General features: G+C 36.4%; 3 protein-coding genes, 1 long non-coding RNA gene and 1 pseudogene across 6 annotated transcripts; 3 read left to right on the top strand and 2 right to left on the bottom strand.

Annotated features, from left to right (window-relative positions):
- Window positions 1–2,852: 2,852 nt before the first annotated feature.
- LOC137726300 (putative sodium/metabolite cotransporter BASS3, chloroplastic) lies at window positions 2,853–5,796 on the top strand. Its single transcript, XM_088694457.1, has 5 exons — window positions 2,853–3,601; window positions 4,002–4,097; window positions 4,213–4,519; window positions 4,614–4,861; window positions 5,249–5,796. The coding sequence occupies exons 1-5, from the start codon at window positions 3,201–3,203 to the stop codon at window positions 5,484–5,486; spliced, it is 1,290 nt and encodes a 429-aa protein (XP_088550583.1). The 5' UTR covers window positions 2,853–3,200; the 3' UTR covers window positions 5,487–5,796.
- On the top strand, window positions 5,774–7,399 carry LOC148696818 (asparagine--tRNA ligase, cytoplasmic 1-like; annotated as a pseudogene). The gene is made up of 5 exons (XR_015962137.1): window positions 5,774–5,782; window positions 6,528–6,580; window positions 6,692–6,818; window positions 6,940–6,998; window positions 7,098–7,399. The product of XR_015962137.1 is annotated as an asparagine--tRNA ligase, cytoplasmic 1-like (transcript).
- A 1,041-nt stretch (window positions 7,400–8,440) lies between these two features.
- LOC137722117 (transcription factor IBH1) lies at window positions 8,441–9,157 on the bottom strand. Its single transcript, XM_068461097.2, has one exon. It carries the CDS (start codon window positions 9,007–9,009, stop codon window positions 8,503–8,505), a length of 507 nt encoding a protein of 168 aa, XP_068317198.2. The 5' UTR covers window positions 9,010–9,157; the 3' UTR covers window positions 8,441–8,502.
- Window positions 9,158–13,072: 3,915 nt separating this feature from the next.
- Window positions 13,073–14,106, bottom strand: LOC137724813 (transcription factor IBH1). The gene has a single exon (XM_068463497.2). The coding sequence runs from the start codon at window positions 13,767–13,769 to the stop codon at window positions 13,305–13,307; it is 465 nt and encodes a 154-aa protein (XP_068319598.1). The 5' UTR covers window positions 13,770–14,106; the 3' UTR covers window positions 13,073–13,304.
- Window positions 14,107–18,904: 4,798 nt separating this feature from the next.
- Window positions 18,905–20,609, top strand: LOC137723023 (uncharacterized). Of its 2 annotated transcripts, XR_015962755.1 has the most exons (4): window positions 18,905–19,114; window positions 19,510–19,958; window positions 20,123–20,189; window positions 20,268–20,609. It is a non-coding gene; the product is annotated as an uncharacterized LOC137723023 (long non-coding RNA). The 2 variants fall into 2 exon arrangements; XR_015962754.1 differs by lacking the exon at window positions 18,905–19,114 and having other exon boundaries at window positions 19,183–19,958.
- The last annotated feature ends 218 nt before the right edge of the window (window positions 20,610–20,827 follow it).

Genomic DNA, 20,827 nt, shown 5'->3' with positions numbered 1-20,827 from the left:
AGCCGGGATGTGACAATTTGGTATCAGAGCCTAACCCTGGTCGTGGTGTGCCGACGAGGACGTCAGGCCCCTAAGGGGGGTGGATTGTGACATCCCACATTGCCCAGGGGAGTGATCCTTAAATGTATATTCTCATCCCTACCTAGCACGAGGCCTTTTGGGAGCTCACTGGCTTCGGGTTCTGTAGGAACTCCGAAGTTAAGCGAGAAGAGGGCTAGAGCAATCCCATGATGGGTGACCCACTGGGAAGTTGCTCGTGAGTTCCCAAAAACAAAACCGTGAGGGAATGGTAAGCCCAAAGCGGACAATATCGTGCTACGGTGGTGGAGCGGGCCCGGGAAATGATCCGCCCCGGGTCGGGATGTGACAGTAGGTCTAAAATTATTTTGGACTTGAAAAAGGACGAGAAGGAGTTATTTTAGCATTCAAAGTCAGAATACGATCCCTAACTATGATGGAATGTATTATTTCTCTTTCGTTCTCATTCGTCACATTGAAGAATGAAGAGATTCTATGACGAGCGGGGAAGATAGAGACACATCTCCATTAAACGAGAGTTTTCCTTGAGTAAAGGAGTACATAGTACGTGCCTTTTTACGCCCGTGATTCTAGTCTTATAGCAATTAATAATAGGAAATGCTAGGAAGAACATACTTTTAAACCAAATTTGGTAAATGATATGATATGATAATAAAGTAAAACTTCACAATTTAAAGAATTTAAAAAAGAAGACCAACTATGAATTGCCACATCATGGCAGTACATGTAATTTATTCTCTGGGAGTGAAATTTTGGTCTCTAATGGTGGTAAGTGTGACTAGTGGGCCGACGAAGTAGCATTTTGTTAACATTGGGCCGATTTAGGCCTACCCAAGGACACAGGCCCGAGGAAAAGTCAGGAAGCCGAAGGCCCTAAGAGTTCAGAGAGGGCCGACCCTAGGGGCATCGGTCAACCAAGATAAAAGGACTACCTATCGAAAAGAGCATGTGGATATGCTGACAACTTTATGGCACAAGTCTCCAAGAATAGAAGTACTCGAGTGCTACTTAATTGGACTATTCAACGACATGCAGGCAACAACAGAGGCCTAATATGGGACATGAAGGCAATCGGGGCAATGCTCAGCAAGGCAAGGCAGAGTAACTGAGGTTCGAGTATGACGCTTAGGCCACATGGGCCTTAAAAGACGTGCCAATCGACTGCTAGAATGTCACTTTGCCAACAAAGGTTAGGCCAAGTATGTGAAAAGTTGTCAGTAAGTTAGGACAAATAGTTGGCACATTAAGTGCTGTTTTGAGATATCTCAAGGGGGAAAGCCCTATATAAAGGGGTAGAGACCTCCATTGTGGGGGTTGGACGAATCATAGAGAATAAAGTAAATGTATTAGCCGAATGCTATTTAGTTTGAAATCTATATATTGAGAGCAATACAATGGATGTAACCCGATTTTGAGAGTAAAACAACTTACATTTTTTAGTTCATTTAATTTCAATCCTTCTCTGTAGCCCATCTTGTATTATTTAATTAAGTTTGGTCACGTTACAATTTTGAGTTTTAGAAGGAACAATCACGCAGCTTTCCAAACCTGAAATTCTTAGGAAAACGAAACCGAACGTGGCCATGTTATGTAGAGTTAGTTGCGATGCATGAACATGCAAGCCCTTGATGGCAGTGAGATTTCAGAAGACCGTTGTCGGATTTGCATGCTTCTTTGTCCAATTTCAGATGCCACTCTTGGCTCTTGGTGTGTGCTTTTGTTTCAGCACTAGTGCTTGCTTTTTTGGTTTGTTACAAATCTTTCTATATAGTTTCATGATTTCCAAAACTTCCCCTGTACCAATTGCCAACGTAACAAAAACAAAAAGGTTTCAAGTCCTATCCAATATATTGATAGGTTTACAACTTTACACTAATCACGTATTGTTTGTTAACTTGCAATTCAAGAACTAATTACAATAACATTATGTCATGTAAATTTCAAATAAATGTATTTGATTTAATGAAAGGGTAATGCTAGGAAGATTAAATTTGTAAATAAAATTTGCAGACTAAATTATATGGAAGCTAGGAAGACTAAATTTGTAAACAAAATTTGCAAACAAAATTATGTAGAAGTTGATAATTGGATTACTACTTAAGCATTTATAAATGTGCGTATTCATAAATTTAGTCTTCCTAGCATTACCCAATTTTTAAAACCAAAGTTGCAGATGTGGTTGTAAATAATTGGATTATTAATTAAATGTCGATTAACGTACTTGTTTCTTATTGTGACACATCATTTGGTTTGCAAATTTGATTTAAAATTTTGGTCTCCTGAACATTATCCTTAATGAAAACCTAACCATTCCCAAATCATGCATGTATGTATTAAATTTTTATTTACTAATAGATTCACATTCGAGTCAGTGTATCCAATTACCTTTATTCAAGATTTCTCAAATATTTTCTCTAAATATCACTATTATCGAGATGCTTGACAAAATATTTGAAAGAAACTTATGCAAGGTAGTAGTCAAAAGCAACTAGCCAAAGTGACATGCAAACTTCATCCTGCACCGAAAATGAGAAATTCTTGAACACTTTGGTGCTTCTACATTTTACATTAATTGATTTGAACATATATAACAAGTTCTTTTGACCACTCACCCCTTAAAGCAGTATTCTATAGCATCGAATCATGTTAGTGCAGTATTCTATAGCATCGAATCAAGTTAGTGCAGTCATATTCAACATTGTTATCCTTTTTCTTTTGTTTGATTGTAATCATGGTGTAGTTATAGTTGGAATTGAAAGAGACGCATGTTAAAACTCATAAAACAATAGAACGCTGGTCCCCTACCGGAAAATGTAGAAAGATCGCAGACAGTCTTTATAATTACAACAAAACCAAAGGGTATTTCTGCAAAAATCAAATCAAATTTCCCATCTTTTGGACCCGCCACGTTATCCCATCGGGACCGTCCATTTCTGCGATCCAAAACAGCAACCCACTTTCAGAGACCCATACAAAACTAGCAACTCTGTCTGACGCAGCAAAACACTCCCACCTTTCTTCTCTCTGTTTTTCCAATCGAATTTTATAGAAAGAAAATCCATTCAGTATATCACTTCATCTCTTCCCAACACCACCCAATTCCTCGCCGGAAACAACTGTTATCCGGCGGAGAAACCCACTTTCACCGCCGACCCATTGCCATGTCCACCACTCCCATCTCCTATCCAATAACCTCAAGACCCTTCCTTTCTCTCACACCCGCCACCGCAGCCTCAAAACTCTTTGCAAACCCGGATTACCACACCCAAAGCTCTCTCTTTTCCTCCTCGTCGTCTTCCTCCAGTCATTTCCCCAAAAGGGTATTCGGAAATGGGGTTTCTCTGTCGATAAGAGCTTGCTCGACGTCGCCGTTTGTCGGCAGAGTCGGGTCGCAAAGGAGGGAAGGCAACGCGTCGATGCTGTCGTTTGGGATAAACCCATCAGCTCAAATATCCAAAGGGGCTTCCGACGGCTCGTCGTCTCAGGTCTTATCTGCAATGCTTCCTTTCGTCGTTGCTGCTACCGCCATTGCTGCTCTGGCTCAGCCGTCAACGTTCACTTGGTAAGTTCTGGTTTTCTTGAATTTTGATTGGGTTTTGAATGGTCGCACGTCGAGTTCTTGTGGAATTAGCAACTGGGATTCTGCTTTTGTTTTTAGTTTATAGCAAGTCCAGTCCAAGTTGGCTTATTTTATATATGGATACTTTGTTTTTGCTGGGATAATTAAGGATTAAATTTATAAATTAATACTATTTGTGGATACCCTTTCGTATAGATTAGGCTACAGTCGTAATCTTTAATCCTGGATCATTTTAGTCAACTCTTAACTTCAGAGATTTTGGTTTAGGAAAATTTTAAAGCTCATCAGCTGGGACTGCTTGCATGTGTTTGATTATAGGCACACGAGAGACTAATTTTTTGTTAATTTAGTTTAGCAATGTATTAACTCAAAATTAATACAGGGTATCCAAGGATTTATATGCCCCTGCTCTTGGTGGGATCATGCTGTCAATTGGAATCAAACTTTCGGTTGATGATTTTGCTCTTGCATTCAAAAGGTAATATTTTGTTCAGCATTGTGTATATATTCTTCTTACTGTCATTTATTTATCCTAATCTGTCAGTGAGGTTTTGAGTGTGCTTCCAATACTCTTTACTTCTCATCTGTTGCAGACCTTTACCACTCTCTGTTGGGTTTATCGCGCAGTATGTGCTGAAACCGCTACTTGGGGTACTAATTGCAAACGCATTTGGCGTGCCGAGGGTGTTCTACGCTGGCTTTGTTCTCACCGCTTGTGTTGCAGGGGCTCAGCTGTCTAGCTATGCTAGTTTCTTGAGCAAAGGAGATGTGGCCTTGAGCATTCTCCTCACCAGCACCACCACCATTGCTTCCGTGATCGTAACGCCTTTACTAACTGGCCTTTTAATCGGTTCTGTTGTTCCGGTTGATGCTGTTGCCATGTCAAAGTCAATATTGCAGGTAACTGGGAGTTTAGTGACACAGGTGATTTAGCTCTGCTTCTATTATTGATGCTTAATGTACATTTCATTGACATTGTTATTTTACATGTTAGGTGGTTCTTGTTCCGGTCACAATTGGTCTTGTGCTCAATACTTACGCAAAACCAGTTGTCAATTTCCTTCAACCAGTGATGCCAGTTGTTGCTATGATTTGCACTTCATTGTGCATTGGTAGTCCTCTTGCAATTAACCGGAGTCAAATTCTATCCGTAGAGGGTTTCCGGTTGATATTTCCAGTCATAGCATTTCACGCTGTGGCCTTTACACTTGGATACTGGGTATCCAAAACTCCAGGTTTGAGGTAAATGTTCCTTTGTCATAGAATGTTAAAGTTCATGCTTGGAAGTCATGTCTTGTCCGCTGTGAGGAAGAACTGTGAGCCGTCGGTATAATATGAGAATTAGCAACCTTTGTTGCCGTTGCCCTTGTTTTTCACTTTGATTCTTCATGTTTCAGTGGATGTTCCATAGGTGTTTATCTTTCACCCTTGATGATCTTGCTAATAACTTACATGTTTGATCGTTGCATCCCCGGTCTCAAATAGCAAGTATCTATGAAAACTTGTCTGTTGATAGTTTCTAGGAGAGTCATTAAGCTCACTTGGTTCTAAGAAATTTTAAAGCCGAAGTCAGGAGCATTTTTATATCCTCATGTTCCCATATATATAATGTTATTGTTGTCACCACAGGCAAGAAGAAGAAGTTAGTAGGACACTTTCCTTGTGCACAGGAATGCAGAGTTCCACTTTGGCAGGGCTCCTTGCAAGCCAGTTCCTTGGGAGCAGCCAGGCCGTTCCTCCAGCATGTTCAGTTGTTGCCATGGCTATCATGGGCCTGTTTCTTGCGTCTTTCTGGGGCACCGGCTCTCGAATCAGAGACCTGCTGTCCCTATTAACGCCTCAAACAGGTTCTCCAATGAAGGCGTAGCAATGAAAACAACAATCAGGGAACTCACGGGGCATATATAATGCTAATTTAGTACACACTGATGGTCGGGGTTACTAACGCAGAACATTACAAGGACGGTACAATAAAAGAGATGATCCCGACGGTCATGTTGAACCACCTTAACTGGTTTGGAAAGCAACTACTGCATACAGGGAGGATTGGGAATCGAAAATAGACGGCAAGAAAACATACATTAGGCTAGAGTTGTAAAGTTGTAAAGCTTTTTATACTATCATGTGTATATTCATGTTGTTACTTTGTAAGTAATGATAAAGGTATACAAATGACATCCTCTCTCTCTCTCTCTCTCTCTCTCTCTCTCTCTGAAGCTCATCGGGATTTTCAAAGGCTTTGGCTAGTTAGCCCATCAGTCCCAACATAGATAAGACCTTTTTATGGGCTGACTACGGAATGATGCTTGTTAGTATTGATCTTGTGCATGGTAAGAGTTTGCTGTTTGCATCACTCTCGAGTCTCGGACTATTCCTTATAAAATTGACAAAAACCAGTTAGTAAAGGCCTCTTTCTCAATCTAACGGCAAAGCGATCCTTTCGGTTTTTAACATAAAACTCTAAGCTGGTCAATCTTTTGCTTACTTGGACGCTTAGCTGGTCTATCTTTTACTTACAAGGATGCTTAGTTGGTCTGTCTTTTGGTCTGTCTTTTGCTTACAAGGATGCTTAGCTCGTCTGTCTTTTGCTTACATGGACGCTAGTTCGATGACACATTGATTAACAAATGCCATTGGGACAGCAAATAAGACCTTTTTCCTTTGTTTATATATATAACTAACTTAACCTTCTAGATATAGAGAAACAAAACATAGCGGAAGTGACATCAATCCGGCATCCATGAAAACAAAAAACTTAACCTTCTAGATATATATTTGCTCACTTAATAATTGGTAGCAAACTATCTGTGTATCTGAGTGACGGAGTAGCGAGGGCCGGAAGCAGGGGCTTCATGCATATGTTTAACGTTTTTATAATCTTGTGCGCCTGATGTTATGAACTGTGCAGAAGTTCGAGAACCATGTGGAATGGGGGATTGATTTGGCATATGAGCATGAAAGGTATGTTGTCTATGCAGTAGTCCAATATCATTAATTTTTTCTTTGCTGGTTTTGTATTTTTATGATACTGATTAAAGTGAGTTCAATGATTTTTCCTTTTCTTTCGTGCAGATACTTGACCGGGGAGAAATTTAAGCAGCCGGTTATTGTTTACAACTATCCGAAAAAGACCAAAGCCTTCTATAGCCTCAATGAAGACGGTGAGACAGTGTTTGCTATGGATGTCGTCGTCCCAAAAGTAAGGCATTTTCCTCTGAAAGGTTTTTCCTTTTATTTTAATGCGTTCTATTCTGTACACGTACATTGGCATCGTGCATCTTTTCAGCACGTAAAAATGTTTGTGTTTTTCATGTTTTCAGGTTGGATAGTTGATCGGTGGAAGCCCAAGGGAAGAGCGTTACGGTGTTCTAAAGGAAAGGTATGACAACGTACGAGTACTGCATACATATGCATTTTCATCTTGTCTTTATTTATTAGTGACATGATCGATTATCTGCAAATTCTTGTGGGATTGTAGGATTCTGGAGATGGGACGGCACGTTGAGGATTATCAATCGTACCTGGACTTGCGGCGCTTTGGGACTATTAAGCATAGCGGCTTTGATTTAGGGTTTGAACGGATGGTTATGTTTGCCACTGGGCTTGACAACATTAGAGATTGCTTTTCCTACCCTAGAGATCGAGGAAGAGAAGATCCTTAAATTATAGGCGGTTGACGTATATAACTAGGGATGCATTCGAATAAGTCCTGTTTGACATATTATTCAGAGAAACATATATAGAACAAAGGATTTGTGTTTGCTTCGTGAAGCATCTATACTTGCTGTGGAATTTCACTTGTAGCATTGTGTTTGCTTAGAATGCTAAGATTAAATTTGCGCTTTCATTTTTCATTCATTTCTTGCTATATATGGACAAAGGAGGAGTGAAGTCTTCAGTGGTGTCTATAGATTATATTCTTGTGGCCTTTGGTTTTTCTCAAATGAAATTGGTTAACCTGCATAGGCTTTAAACTACTGGATCTGCAAGCTTTTGGTTGCTAGTTCTTGACCTTTGCAAAAGAAACTAGAACCATTATAAAATAAAAATAAAGATAATTCTCATATTATATATATTTTCATAGAACTGCACCAAGGAAGTAACTGAAAAACAAAATATTCTCATGATCATGTTTGTAGGTAATATTTTTTATATTTTTCCTTGTTAGTTGTCGACTTGCCTCTCGAGGTTTTCTGGTTTGCTGAAATTATTAAAGTTATGGCATGCCAATTTGTGATTCTACATTCAAAGAATTAGCTTTATCTTCAAGAGCAAGCAATCCAAGATTGAGGAGAAAAAGAACATATGTGGGTAATATATATGTAATGTACTAAAGCGGAGCCTCATATATATATATATATATATATATATATATATCTGTCTGTTACTTAATAAAACAAGTGGACAAAGCTTTCCTAAATTAGATGGAGAAATATGAGTCTCCGTTTCTCCCTCTCTCTCTCTCTCTCTCTCTCTCTCTCTCTCTCTCTCTCTCCCCTCACGAGAGAGACACTACACACATGCACACAACAAATATACACCTCTTTAAAGATTTGACGCTATATGGACGCATTACAATTTTGTTCTTCATTTTACTTTGCTTCTATGCAATTTAATTAATATTTATTTTTCAGGCCATATATTGTCGCCTTTTTTATGTGTGTGATTAAAACTGTATATATATATATATATATATATATATATATATTATATAAATCAATCCAAAATTATTAACAACATATGATATATAGCTGATCAAACAGCAGAACAGATATTGTCGCCTTTTTTATGTGTGTGATTAAAACTGTATATATATATATATATATATATATATATTATATAAATCAATCCAAAATTATTAACAACATATGATATATAGCTGATCAAACAGCAGAACAGATATCTGCAATCTTTTCCATCACCTTTACCTGAGTCTTGAGACACTTTATGTAATGCGCAGCCTCATCCAACAAGCTGCAAATATCCATGGCTTCCCCACCTGGTACAAACTTCCGAAGCTCGTCCGCCTCACAAATAGTACCGATCTCTTCCTCATCATCACACTTCTTCATCTTCATCCTCTTCTTACTATTGTCAGTTCTTCTGGCTGAACAATTATAAATCTGCGAACCCTCGTGGCTTCGATTAATCTTCGTAAGCAAAGTGCTACTCCAAGCTCTTCTAGTCCCAACTGCTGAGGCCATGGCAGCATCAGCAGCATTCTTAACACTCAAATATCTTCTACACATCTCCATAGGAGAAGGTATATTTGTTGATGATGATATAGATCTTTGCCTATTAATTCTCTGCAAGGCTTGAAGAAAACCTTTTGTGAACCTAGATTTAAAAGTGGTATATTTAGACCTCAAAGACAAGCGCTTCGGATTCATGGTGTGGAATAGGGTTTTGCTCTTAGGGATGGACCAAAGGACTAATAAAAGATGGAAAATATATAAATTTTATTCTGACACAGGGTCCTCTTGTTCCCAATGCTCACAACTCACAAGGACAAAAGGAGAATCAAATTCTGACACAAATGTCAATGTACGTTTTACTTTTCACCCATCATTATTAATTTTTTTAAATTCATGTTATTTAAAAGTCGAAAATTAAAAATAATGTATAAAAAATAAAAATAAATTTGTGAATAGCACTACTCTTTCTATTATATGATACAAACGATATTTGGAAGGAAGATTTAAATTTGAAACTTCAAATATAAAAAATAATGTTCATAATCAGTTGAACTACATACTGTTTAGAATAATCAAATTCTTTAAGACACTACAATAATGCATTAATTATTCTTGGGGGCTTCTTCTAGCTAGTAGTTGGGTTTTTGTTTTTTGGTAAACAGTAGCAGGCGGTGAAAAGTGAGTTTTGTGGGGTTGCTAAAAGGGGCCAACCACCATATGAGAGCACATGGTTGCAATACCCACTTGGATTAATTGTGGGGCCTTTATTTCTCATTTCCTCTCTTTGTTCTTTTTATATGAATCTTTCCTAGTGAATCGTTGTGTACATGCTTACGACAACTTTGCAATATTTTAAATTTGTATTTTCTGGTCACTAGTGACCAAATGGTGAAGGCAGAGGCTGGGGATGGGGTGACGATCATGCCATGTTCTAGTAAACAAGATCAAACTACGTCCTGTCATCAGGAAAACTGTTATGAGTTCAAATTCTTTACTGATGTTTATGTTAGTTTTTATGCCTTGAAGTGTTTTAAAATATTCACTTTTATACTTGAAGTCTAATATGTGATATTACCATATCTCAATATGCAGTGTTATAGAGTTCAAATTCTCAATTGGTATATATATTTAGTTTTTATTTTGAGTTTCCATGATCTTTTGACTCAAAATGCTGAATCTAAAACATTTAACTACTTCGAACATACAAGTTAAACATATCATACTAAGAGCTTGTAGCCAAGTATTTACAAAATATTCACGTACCCTAAGCATGTAAAATCGAATATGCGATATTTTTCTCTCTCAATATACTAGTATATATTGTACAAAGAAGAAGAAAGACATTTTCATTTTTCATTGGTATAAAGGCAGGGTGGTGTGTTGAAGGATCACATGGCTCCAAAGTTTCGTTCCAAAGTTCTCCAAACCCCCAAATGCGCATGTTTATGGCTCCAATAAGGATCAGTTGCAGGAAAAAAATTAATTAAGTCTTGCACGAATGTAGGAAAATTACAGCATGAATCTTATAAGATCGTTATGTAAGTAAGAAGGTTACCGTTGCACAATAAAAACTACTGACAGTGCAAGCCACTTCAACCCCAGCATGCATCGATCTTTCTATTACATAATCTTGGAGAATGAAGAAAATATATGTAGATTTTAGTTCCCCTTGAAAGTGATGTTAATACCTTGATAGGGCAATTTTTTTTTTCAACGGATAATTTTAAATTACTTCTCTTCAAACTGACAGATATGCATGCATGCCAAAACGCACGCTTGATTGGAGGTCTTCAACCAAAAGAATCCACTACTGCACTTAATCAGCAGCAAAATAAGAACATGGGTGGGCCCATTTTTTCCTATACTTAATCTTCATCAAAGTTCTAGAATTAGACTATTTAACTAACTCATAATTAGGCTTACTATTTTCAAAGTAAGTTGGATCAGCATGTGCCTACCTCTAAATTAATTAATTAATAGAATTGTCTGGACCACTAATATGCAGGCTGACTCAGTGTTTGGTGTGTGCATCCTCATTAAGCTCTAAATTAATTAATTAACTAGAATTGTTTGGACCACTGGCTGACTCAGTATTTGGTGTGTGCATCCTCGTCATACGATTTTATTTTATTTTTATATATGTTTCACTTATGTGTGTGTGTGTGTGTGTATAATGACTTTTTACTTTCTCTGCAGACATGCAACAACAGAAGAAAATGCATTAGGTTGACATACTGCATAGATTAGTTTTGCATGGATATATATATATACGGTACAAGATTTCGATTTTATTTTTGTGCTTTGTGCTGGTCCTGCTGGGCGCTAGGGAATATAAATAAGTAAATAATTTAGAAATCCGAACAATGTTTAGTGAAGCCCAACTTCGTATCTTATCGTGTTTTAAACCTGCACTGCAGGTTTGATATTTCGAAATCCGAAAACTCTTTAGAAAGTCTTGAAGGAAATCTAGTTGGTAGAGTAAACCTGCTTAAAGGAATGTTCATGTAATGAATGAACCTCTTTATTTGGTTATATAAAACCAAAAACTAGAACAATAAAAAGAGAAAGACAGAGAAAATGGCCATTTCAATTAACGGACCTCTTTTGCAGGTTACAAGTTCTAGAAAACCGGTTTTGCAAATTAGTTGATTTGTGGAGAACATGTATTTTAGGTTCTACATAACCAATTATTTGAAGAGTTAATAAACCTGACATGTAGCCATGGAGGAGAAATTAAATATAGTGAACCTGTTCTGCAGGTTTATATTCAATTATTTGGTGAACATGAAGGTTTATCCAGAACAATAACCGAAACCCTACAGTATATTTTACATTTTGTCGATAATTGGTAGAGGTTGCTGATCTTAAAAAGCAATATCAAAGTCAAATGATTTAAACCGAAAACTGAAACAACAAAGACCAGGCAAAATACATAGATAGAGATGATCCTCGAGGTAAAACATAAAAGATAGATGGTTGGATTATTAAAATACATTACGGAATGAATCCCAAAAAACGTGTGTCAAAATGTATGTCCAAAACGTGTCCTTGAATCCTATATATTGCTTAGTGGCACCATCTGATACTTAAACCAATCCCTATCAACACAAATCAAACTCGAAATCTCAAGCACACAATGCATAATGTATTTCACACCAGAAAGTACCTCTAAACAAATAATCAAGTTAACCAAGTCTTCTAGGTCCGCTAAATACTGGCCTCCTGATGGAACACTTACTACATATGCGAGACCTCTAGGCTCTAGCTATAACCCCAAACAAAATGTCCTTAGTTACAAGGCAAGAAATTCTTAAATCTAAATGCATACATACAATTAAATCCAAGAAACAATTCCACATGTACATCCTAACTATTGCAAGCACACCTGCAGATTCGGTACGACATATTATCCCCATAGCCGACAATAATATGTAGCCAAATCCAACTGATGTACAATAATCACCAAAGCCTCCTCATCTTATCCGTACTAAACAAAACTTGAGTGTAATATTTCAAAATGGGAAAATTCTATTAAGCTCCAGTGAATCCTACAACACTGAGAATTGTAACCGTTATATTTTAATTATTGAATGCTTGACCAAGAATTTAACAACAAAAAGTCCCCGTGTTTAGAATACTCTGGTACTACGTACTTTAAAATTTCTTCAAAACGTTATATTTCTAGTTTTCTACAACCCCATATATACTGGCCCGAGTATATTTTGTTAGGCTTGAACTGTACCCTACTCATCACTTGAACTGCACCCTACTCATCAGTACTCTGATAAGCACCATAAGCCATGCACATATAAGCTTTTTATGGTTTTGTTTTTCTTTCTTTATTTTCAGTTTAGTAAATTAGATGAATATTATCCACAAGAAAGACGTGAGTTGCAAATATCTACACAGTGAACATTAACTCTGTGACTACTTTTGGACATATCTAAAAGATTGAATAACTGGAAAAAGCAAATCACGGGTCATGGTTGTTATATACGATAAAAGGATATATGGGATCAGATGATTAACCGGACAGCCAATTTCCTGCATATCCTCTTTCTTTTCTTAAAATAAAAAGAAATTGGTGTATGCATCACATTTTTTCTAAGATCTATGTTGATTGTTTGTGAGAAGAAAAATGCATATTTATTTAAGAAGCTGATCAAAATTTCAGAACTGAAGATTATAAAACTTAACACAATTAGTTACAAGTAAAAGCACACCGGTCACATATTATACATACACATACACACACACATAAAATATATAGATTTCTCTATTAACAATATCACATCTCCCAGTAATTTACAGCTCAAAGTTCTATATAGTATCAATCTCCTTGTTCACTTTATTTTATTTCATGTTTTGAGATCTATATATACCAACCAGAGAGTGCATAATTATACATATTTTTTTTTTTGTACTTTTTTTCCTGTAATTGTTACCAACATTATTCTTTATATCATATATATTATGAATCAAGAGATCACTCAAGTAGTAGTAGAGTGAATTTCCACAATTGTCCTCATCACCTTTACCTGTGTGGTAAGGCACTTCATGTAATGAGCAGTCTCCTCCAACAAGCTCCAAGTATCCATGCCTTCACCGCCAGGTACGACCTTCCGCAGCTCATTTACCTTGTTCTGCTCAACTCTTTTCTTCATGGAGTAGTGAGAGCGACTGCCAATTGATCTCCTTACAACGCCGCCGTTGCACGCTTGGTTTCGGATCTTCCAGAGCAGCGCCCTACTCCATGCTCTTCTTCTCCCTACAGCACAAGCCATGGATGCATAAGAAGCAGTCTTGATTTTATGATATCGCCGCCGGATCTCTCTCGGGGAAGACGATATTGATGATGAAGCTGATCTGGGGTGGTTTTTGTTTATTCTGATTAGGGCTTTCACGAACCCTTTAGTGAACCTAGATTTCAATGAATTAGGGTTAGGAGAATTCATGGGTCTATATATGTTTGTGGAAAAAAAAAGAGGGTTTGTTTAGACAGTTGGGTTGGGGGTACTTGAAAATAGAAAGAGGTGAACTTTTAGGAGGAAATAGAGACAAATGAACAAGATAACAGATTTTCTTCTGACAAAAAGGGTCCAGTTTGCTCACAAGCCACCAGGACAAAGAGGAGAGAATTTAACTGGTGTGCTCTGACAACACAGTCTCTCCTCCAAAACTATATCCCAAACAACAGCAGACCTAGAGAGAGATTATGTGAAAGGCAATTTAAGGAAGAGAGAAGATGAGAGGGAAAATGAGAATAGGAGAAAGAAAAAGAAATAAGATTGCGAAAGAGAATATTGAAAATGGGAGGTGTAAAGAAGAAGGAGACTTAGAGAATAAACCTTTAATATAATAATATAATATTATTATCAATTAAATATGGGCAGGTGATGAATTACCTTTGTGAGTAATGAATATGTATTTCTCTTAAATCTACTGCGTTTTTTTTTTATTTTTTATAATTTAGATGAATTTAATATAAATTATATTTCCTTTATGTGTGTAAAGATAACACTATGCAGCTGTATTCCGTATACAAATCAAAGTTGTTTATCTAGGAAAGCGAATGAAATTGAATAATAGGTTTGTAGCTTCTTTCGTTTTCAACATAGAGTTTTGGAGGTGAAAAGGGGGCTCCGTGGGGCTACAAAGGACCAACCAGCATATGAGCGCACATGGTTCCATTTACCCACTTGTATGGGGCCTTCAATTTTTCTCTTTTCATCTGGTTTTCTTATGCATCTTTCTCCTTAATTTGATGTTTACAACCAACTCATGGTATTATATTCGAATTTGTCTCCTCTGGGCTCTATAAGCCAATGACATGATAGTCCATGGTGATGGTAGTTACTAACTAATTATTAGCTAGTGGTGGTTTCAGATGACAACGATGGCCGGCGGCCGACACCAAATGATGTCACGGTCACTTTAATCTATATTTAAGCCCGATTTATAGCTTCAGTAGTGGAGCATTTTAATTTACCCTACAGTATGTCACGGGCATTCTAATTAGAAGAAAATAAAAAAGTAGTGAACAGTTAGATGGATTGATATGGACCTTCTGCTCGTTTAAAAGTGGATTTGAACCATTTACACAAAGGATCGTTAGTCATTGCTCTAACCAATTTAGCTATCTGAACCACTATTATAGAATGACGAGAGTATTTACTCAAACTCATATTGTCGGTATGAGGTCGAGTGTTTTCCGTTGATCATGTGATGAAGTGATGAGATGTATCAGGGTCCATATGGCCGTGATCATGCAGCTGCTACCCTAGAGATATCTAGTTAGCCTAATATTCGTGCGGTTGATTAAAATTTAAAACACGTAATGGTATTGGATGGAATTGATGAATCAAAATTTTTAGTGATGTGGGATGAAGTTCCTAATATACTCTCAAATTCAACAGAAAAATAGACGGCGTTAGTGAAAAGGATCACTGATAAACACATTGTTAAGTTTAAGGACTAAAAACTAATATGAGAGTTCATGAACTAAAACTAAACTAGGAGTAAAATTCATAATCATTGCTACAATTAAGCCAAATTTAAAACACGTACCTAATGATATTAGATGAAATTGATGAATCAAAATTTTAGCAACGAAAATTCCAAATATCAAATAATATGTCCAAAATTTCTCTTTTAGTGGGTTGTACAAATTACAAATCTTAAATTCGTGGATCAACCCCATCTCAACCGGACTAAGGCGCAACGGCTCCCCCGTGGTCATTGAGAATTTTTTTTTTTTTTTTTATAAATTTTTTTTAATTTTTTATTTGTAGTTGAAGTTTTGTTGTCCAACTTCTGAGTAGTATTAAGTTGTAGAAGTTGAACATGAGTTTGTTGCACAATTTTACAATCTCCCACTGTGAGAGTTTGTAATTTGCAGTTTGCTTTCGGTTGATGGTATTTGTATTGTGTCGACTTGCTAGTTGATTCGGGGTTTTCTAATTGGTGTTTTGAGAATAATTCCCTTCATATCATTTTAGCATCAAATTGGGATTCAACTGTATTTTTTTTAAGTAGAGCGATAATGTTAAGGGGTTACATAGTTAGTCGCTATGGGAAAGAAAAATCAATAGAAATTGAACACGTATCAAATTGCATAAGCATTATTGCTTTATGCCATTACGATAAAATGTTTGGATGCGGTAACTAGCACCAGATGGGGATTTGAATGTCTTTATTGGTCAAGATACGAAGCTAATATCCGGATTGATCACTAGAGAGAGTTTTTACTCGCATTGATTATTACCTTGCTACTGAAATTGGTCATCGGATTAAGTGGTTTAGTTTTCATATTTTGGTTTAAAGAATCCCCAAATATTATGAGTGAACATGATAAGGAATAAAAGCGTGATGTTCCTAACCACATGGAAAGATGCATTATACTAATCTCTGTTAGAAAGCAAGAAATTAAGACCGAAATTGGTGATGTATGAGAAATTTTTAGTTATGACAGAAACATAAGTGATACATTACGTGTTTTAATAGGAATGGTGGAAAATTTAATTTTTTAAGTTATTAACTTTTTAGCACACATATCTCATAATTTGTTTAGTAACACATAATGTACTATTCCGTATACTGATCACACTGAAAAATCTCTCATGATGCTTGCTTTCTTCCCCTCTCAAGTCCTTTTTTGGGTCAACATCCCCTCTCCAGTCTCAACACGTTGAAAAGTTGTGTTTTGGCCTTTGGGTCTTCTGAAAATCCCATCAGCCAAAGACTATAGCAAATATTTAAGCAAGATAATAAATAACAATAACAATTTAGGTTTTATATGTTTAAATAAGGATAAATTATACATCGTATTTTTCATGTATATATTATGTATGTTCTTCCTCCAAAGAGAATGTTTACAACTTGGGGTTAAAAAAAAATATTTCTTTTAAAATGAAAGATAATTTATGGGTTATGGCATTTGAAATAAATAATTAATTAAATAGAGTGTGGTACCATCCACTTACCTCTCACTATAAGAGCAACTCCAGCGTTGGAGCTCTCCCCCTAGACTATTCACTATTCAATCCACCTTATGAACAATAATTATCCTTAATGAACAGTAATAGCCCTGGCAATAGCCTTTGCATCTCCACCGTTACACTTCAATAGCCCTGACAATAGGCAATAAAATATTAGTATTTTTTTATTTATAAAATAATATAAAATAATTTTAATTGTAATTTCGGATAAAAATTTTAATCGTTCTCGTTGCGCCACGTGTCATTATCCGAAGTATTATTAAATAATACAAAATAATTTTATTTGTAATTTCGAATAAAATTTTTAATCGTTCTCGTTACGCCACTTGTCATAAACCGAAAAGAAAATTATTGGGGATAGATTTCCGATAAAATTTTTAATCGTACTCGTTATGCCACGTGTCATTATCCGAAAATACAATTATTGGTGATGGATTTCTGATAAGATTATTAACTAATCACGTCGCACCACATGTCATAATCTGTTTACAATCTTTGAGGATAGATTTCCATCATATTTTTAACGAATGATGGCATGCCACGTGGCATTGCTACAACCTAATCCTTTCTGAATCCTCCATATAATCCACCATTCATCCTCACAAATCTCACACCAATTTTCTCAAGATCTCTATCATTATTCATAGTTTCTGCTTATTTCTTACAATGTCTTCTTCTTCCTCAAGGATGATGTGGGAACTCGATCAGGAAGAGGAAGAATTGTTTAACCAATCAGAAGGAATGTTCAATCACCAGGTGGCAAAAAATCTGTATCATTATTCATAGTTTCTGCTTTACGAATATATTGTTACCTAATCCGAGTAATTTTTCCCACTTCGAATATTACTACTAGCTTGTGCCAAGGCATCTCTCCACGTACTAAACGATTGGCTAAGTAATTTTCAACGACTGGACATCAATTCTTTGGTTCTTTTCCCACCAATTTTCTCAAGATAATTGGTATGAATAAGACTCCACATTTCTGGCAATTGCATCTCATTACCCGTAAGTGAACTATGAGTAACTTCAACCCAGCTAGTACACAACGCAACATCTTCAAGAAGCGACAAATTCGTACTTGCATCAGTAGTCATTTTGTTGAAAAAAAATGGATTGAAACTTTGAGAGAAAGAAAGGAAATTGAAAGTAGTTGAGAAAATATGAAATTGTGGTGTAAGGTAGATGATAATGAGAAGGTATTTATAGAAAAGTAAAAACAATTTTTTTAAAAAAAATTTCAGATTTTTTTTTGAATTCTTTTTAAATTTTTATTCAACTAATTAATCTCTAACGTTGGATATAAAAAAAATTGAATTCCAACACTCCAAATTGTGCCACGTGTCACAACAGTAACTTTTCTTAATTTTAAAACTATTTTTTCTTTTATTTTTTTATTTATAAAGCATATTAATATCCACCGTTGATCTAAGATCGAACGGTGGATATTAAATAAGACTTTTTTTATTTTTTTGACCGTTGAGATCGAACGGTCCAAGTTAAAGATCCGTTGAGATCGAACGGACCGTGGGAAGCCACATGGCTTCCCAACGGTAACTGAAAAGTCACTGTTTTTTTTTTTTAATTTTGTGTCGGCGACGCGCCCCCACACATGAGTGGGGTGCACGCGCCTGACAGAAAAAAAATTTAAAATGGCCTGACACCAGGCTGACGTCAGCGCAGGCGTCACATCCACTCGGGCTCTCGGGCTAGCAATTCTCCTCGGGCCCGGAGCTCCGGCCTCCACCTCCACTCGGGCTCCCTCACGCTAAGCCGGTCCACAGGGCCTCGGGTCCATTTTCTTTGGCCTGACCCCCGAGCACCCAGCAAAGCTGGAGTTGCTCTAAAAAAAATGTCTTTTTGCGACAGATAACATGGTCGTCGTAAATAAAAGAAAATTTGAGCGCTAAATGTTAGCTCAAAAGTATTTTCGACTTTTGTATAAGTAACGTCGCAAATAATGTCGTAAATAACATTATAAGCGATGCTGATTAAAATTTGTGACACTCTAAATGACAAAATAAAATTTATAAGTGATGCTGATTAAAGTTTGCGACATCCTAAATGACAGATTAAAATTTAGCGCCTAAATTTTTAAAATTTTCAATTGGGCACTTTATTTTCAGATGAAAACAATCCAGCGCGCCTTCATTTTCATTCTCTAGAATCATCCTTCTCTCTCCTGCACCTTTTCCACTTTCCTATTCGACTGAAAAATAACAGGCCTAATCTATCCAATCAGAGATATTGGGGGAATCATCGGAGACTTTTTAGCAAAATTGGAGATCCCGGCAATCGGAGATTTTGTAAGACACTACAACCATATTCCCTCTTTTCTAATTCAGTAAGTTAAGTAATTTTTAGGGTTTTCTTTTTGAACTGAAATTTGCTAGTATAAATCTGTTTGCGATTGTACTTCTTTCAATCAGTGCATTAGTTTGATTATACTGAGAAAACTAGTTGTCCTCAATTGGGTAGAACGGCAAAATAGGGTGAATGTTAGTGTACTGTTGTTTGGGATTAGGAAAATTGATTTTGAACTGTTAGAACATTTGGACCAGAAAGAAGTTTGGGGGAAATTGAATTCATTTAATTAGTGCTTGGGTAGAATGCTCTTTTCTTCATTGTGAAAATATGATCAATTTTTGGTCACAGAGTTAGATGAAATGTGTAATTTCAACTAGGTTTCCAATTCATTCAGGGTATGGTGGAGAGTTTGGTTAATCACTCTGCTTTGAGGATGTCTCTGTGAAGGTAAACACTATTATTTGTGAGCATGGCTATGTATAGTACTATCCAAGGTCCCAAAGATAAATTATATTCAAAACATATGAATATTCTTATATTTGGATATGCTTTTTTTCTTGTGTTGTGGTGATGGTATTGAAAGTTGAGCTCTCATATCATTACCTTCGAGCATGAGGGAAACTGGAGTAAGGCCCTTGAGTATTGTGGATTTTGGTTCCAGAAGTTGTTCAGTGGAAGGGACTCAATCAACATATCGTTTATCCACACCCACATTGGAAAATGCAATGAGGCAGAGGAAGCCATATAAGGGTTTGATTGGGTCATTGCAACAAACTCGTTGTATGCATGTTCTAGATTTGTATTGCCAAGGATTTGTATGCAATGGACATGTTTGACATTCTGGTTAGCCATTTTTCTTGCTTGTTTAATTCTACAAGTACCAGTTTTCCTGATATATTTGATATACTATTTGCAATAGGAATGTCCCGTATAAGTGAAGAAATCGTGGTATATGTTAGTGTTTAAGTACCTTAGAAAATGTTGTGTTTCCTCTTGTAAAAATTCAGTTGTTTGAGGGCACTTAAAGAGGGAGATTACAATGAATTCCATGGAAAGCTGAAATATTCAAAGCAGGTGATATGAGTGTCAACTTTGTCTCCCCTACAAGTTGGTTATGTAATTTTACTTATGCTGTGTGTTCATATGTTTCAGGAGCTTCGTGATTTGTGTCAAGCGCTATGTTCATATGTGTCAGGAGCTTCGCAATTTGTTTCTAGCGCTATGTGTTCATGTGTCAGGAGCTTCGCAATCTATTTCTAGCGTTGTGTGATCGTATGTGTCGAGAGCTTTGCAATCTGTTTCAAAAATGTCACTTGTTGCAAGTTCTAGATAAAGATTACATGATGCTGTTGGTGTATAATACTATAATCGATACAACCATTCGACTAACTTTAAGTACAAGTGCAGTGTTGCTTTCATACTTTTGTTGGTACTTCTATATGATAATACATTGTATTATAATTTACCTAATTTATAGTTCATTATTAATAACAATTCGTATGTAGTTTATAGATATTTACATAATTTATTTTAGTTTGGAACTTGTAGTAATCTTCACATAAAATAATTTTAGTGAAGTTGTTAAAATAATGTCATTGTGGCATCCCATTTGACGCCCAATATTTTTTTGTAAACCCGAGGCCACTTATTTGCGACGCGTAGGTAGCAATCGTAAGCCTGTAGCAAATAGTACTTGAGACGTGCTTAAAGTG

This window comes from Pyrus communis, chromosome 5 (assembly GCF_041283825.1).
Source record: "Pyrus communis isolate YQ-2024b chromosome 5, ASM4128382v1, whole genome shotgun sequence".
NCBI lineage: Eukaryota > Viridiplantae > Streptophyta > Magnoliopsida > Rosales > Rosaceae > Pyrus > Pyrus communis.
Note: the sequence above shows the minus strand (reverse complement) of the source record. Positions and strands in the feature narration are given on the sequence as shown.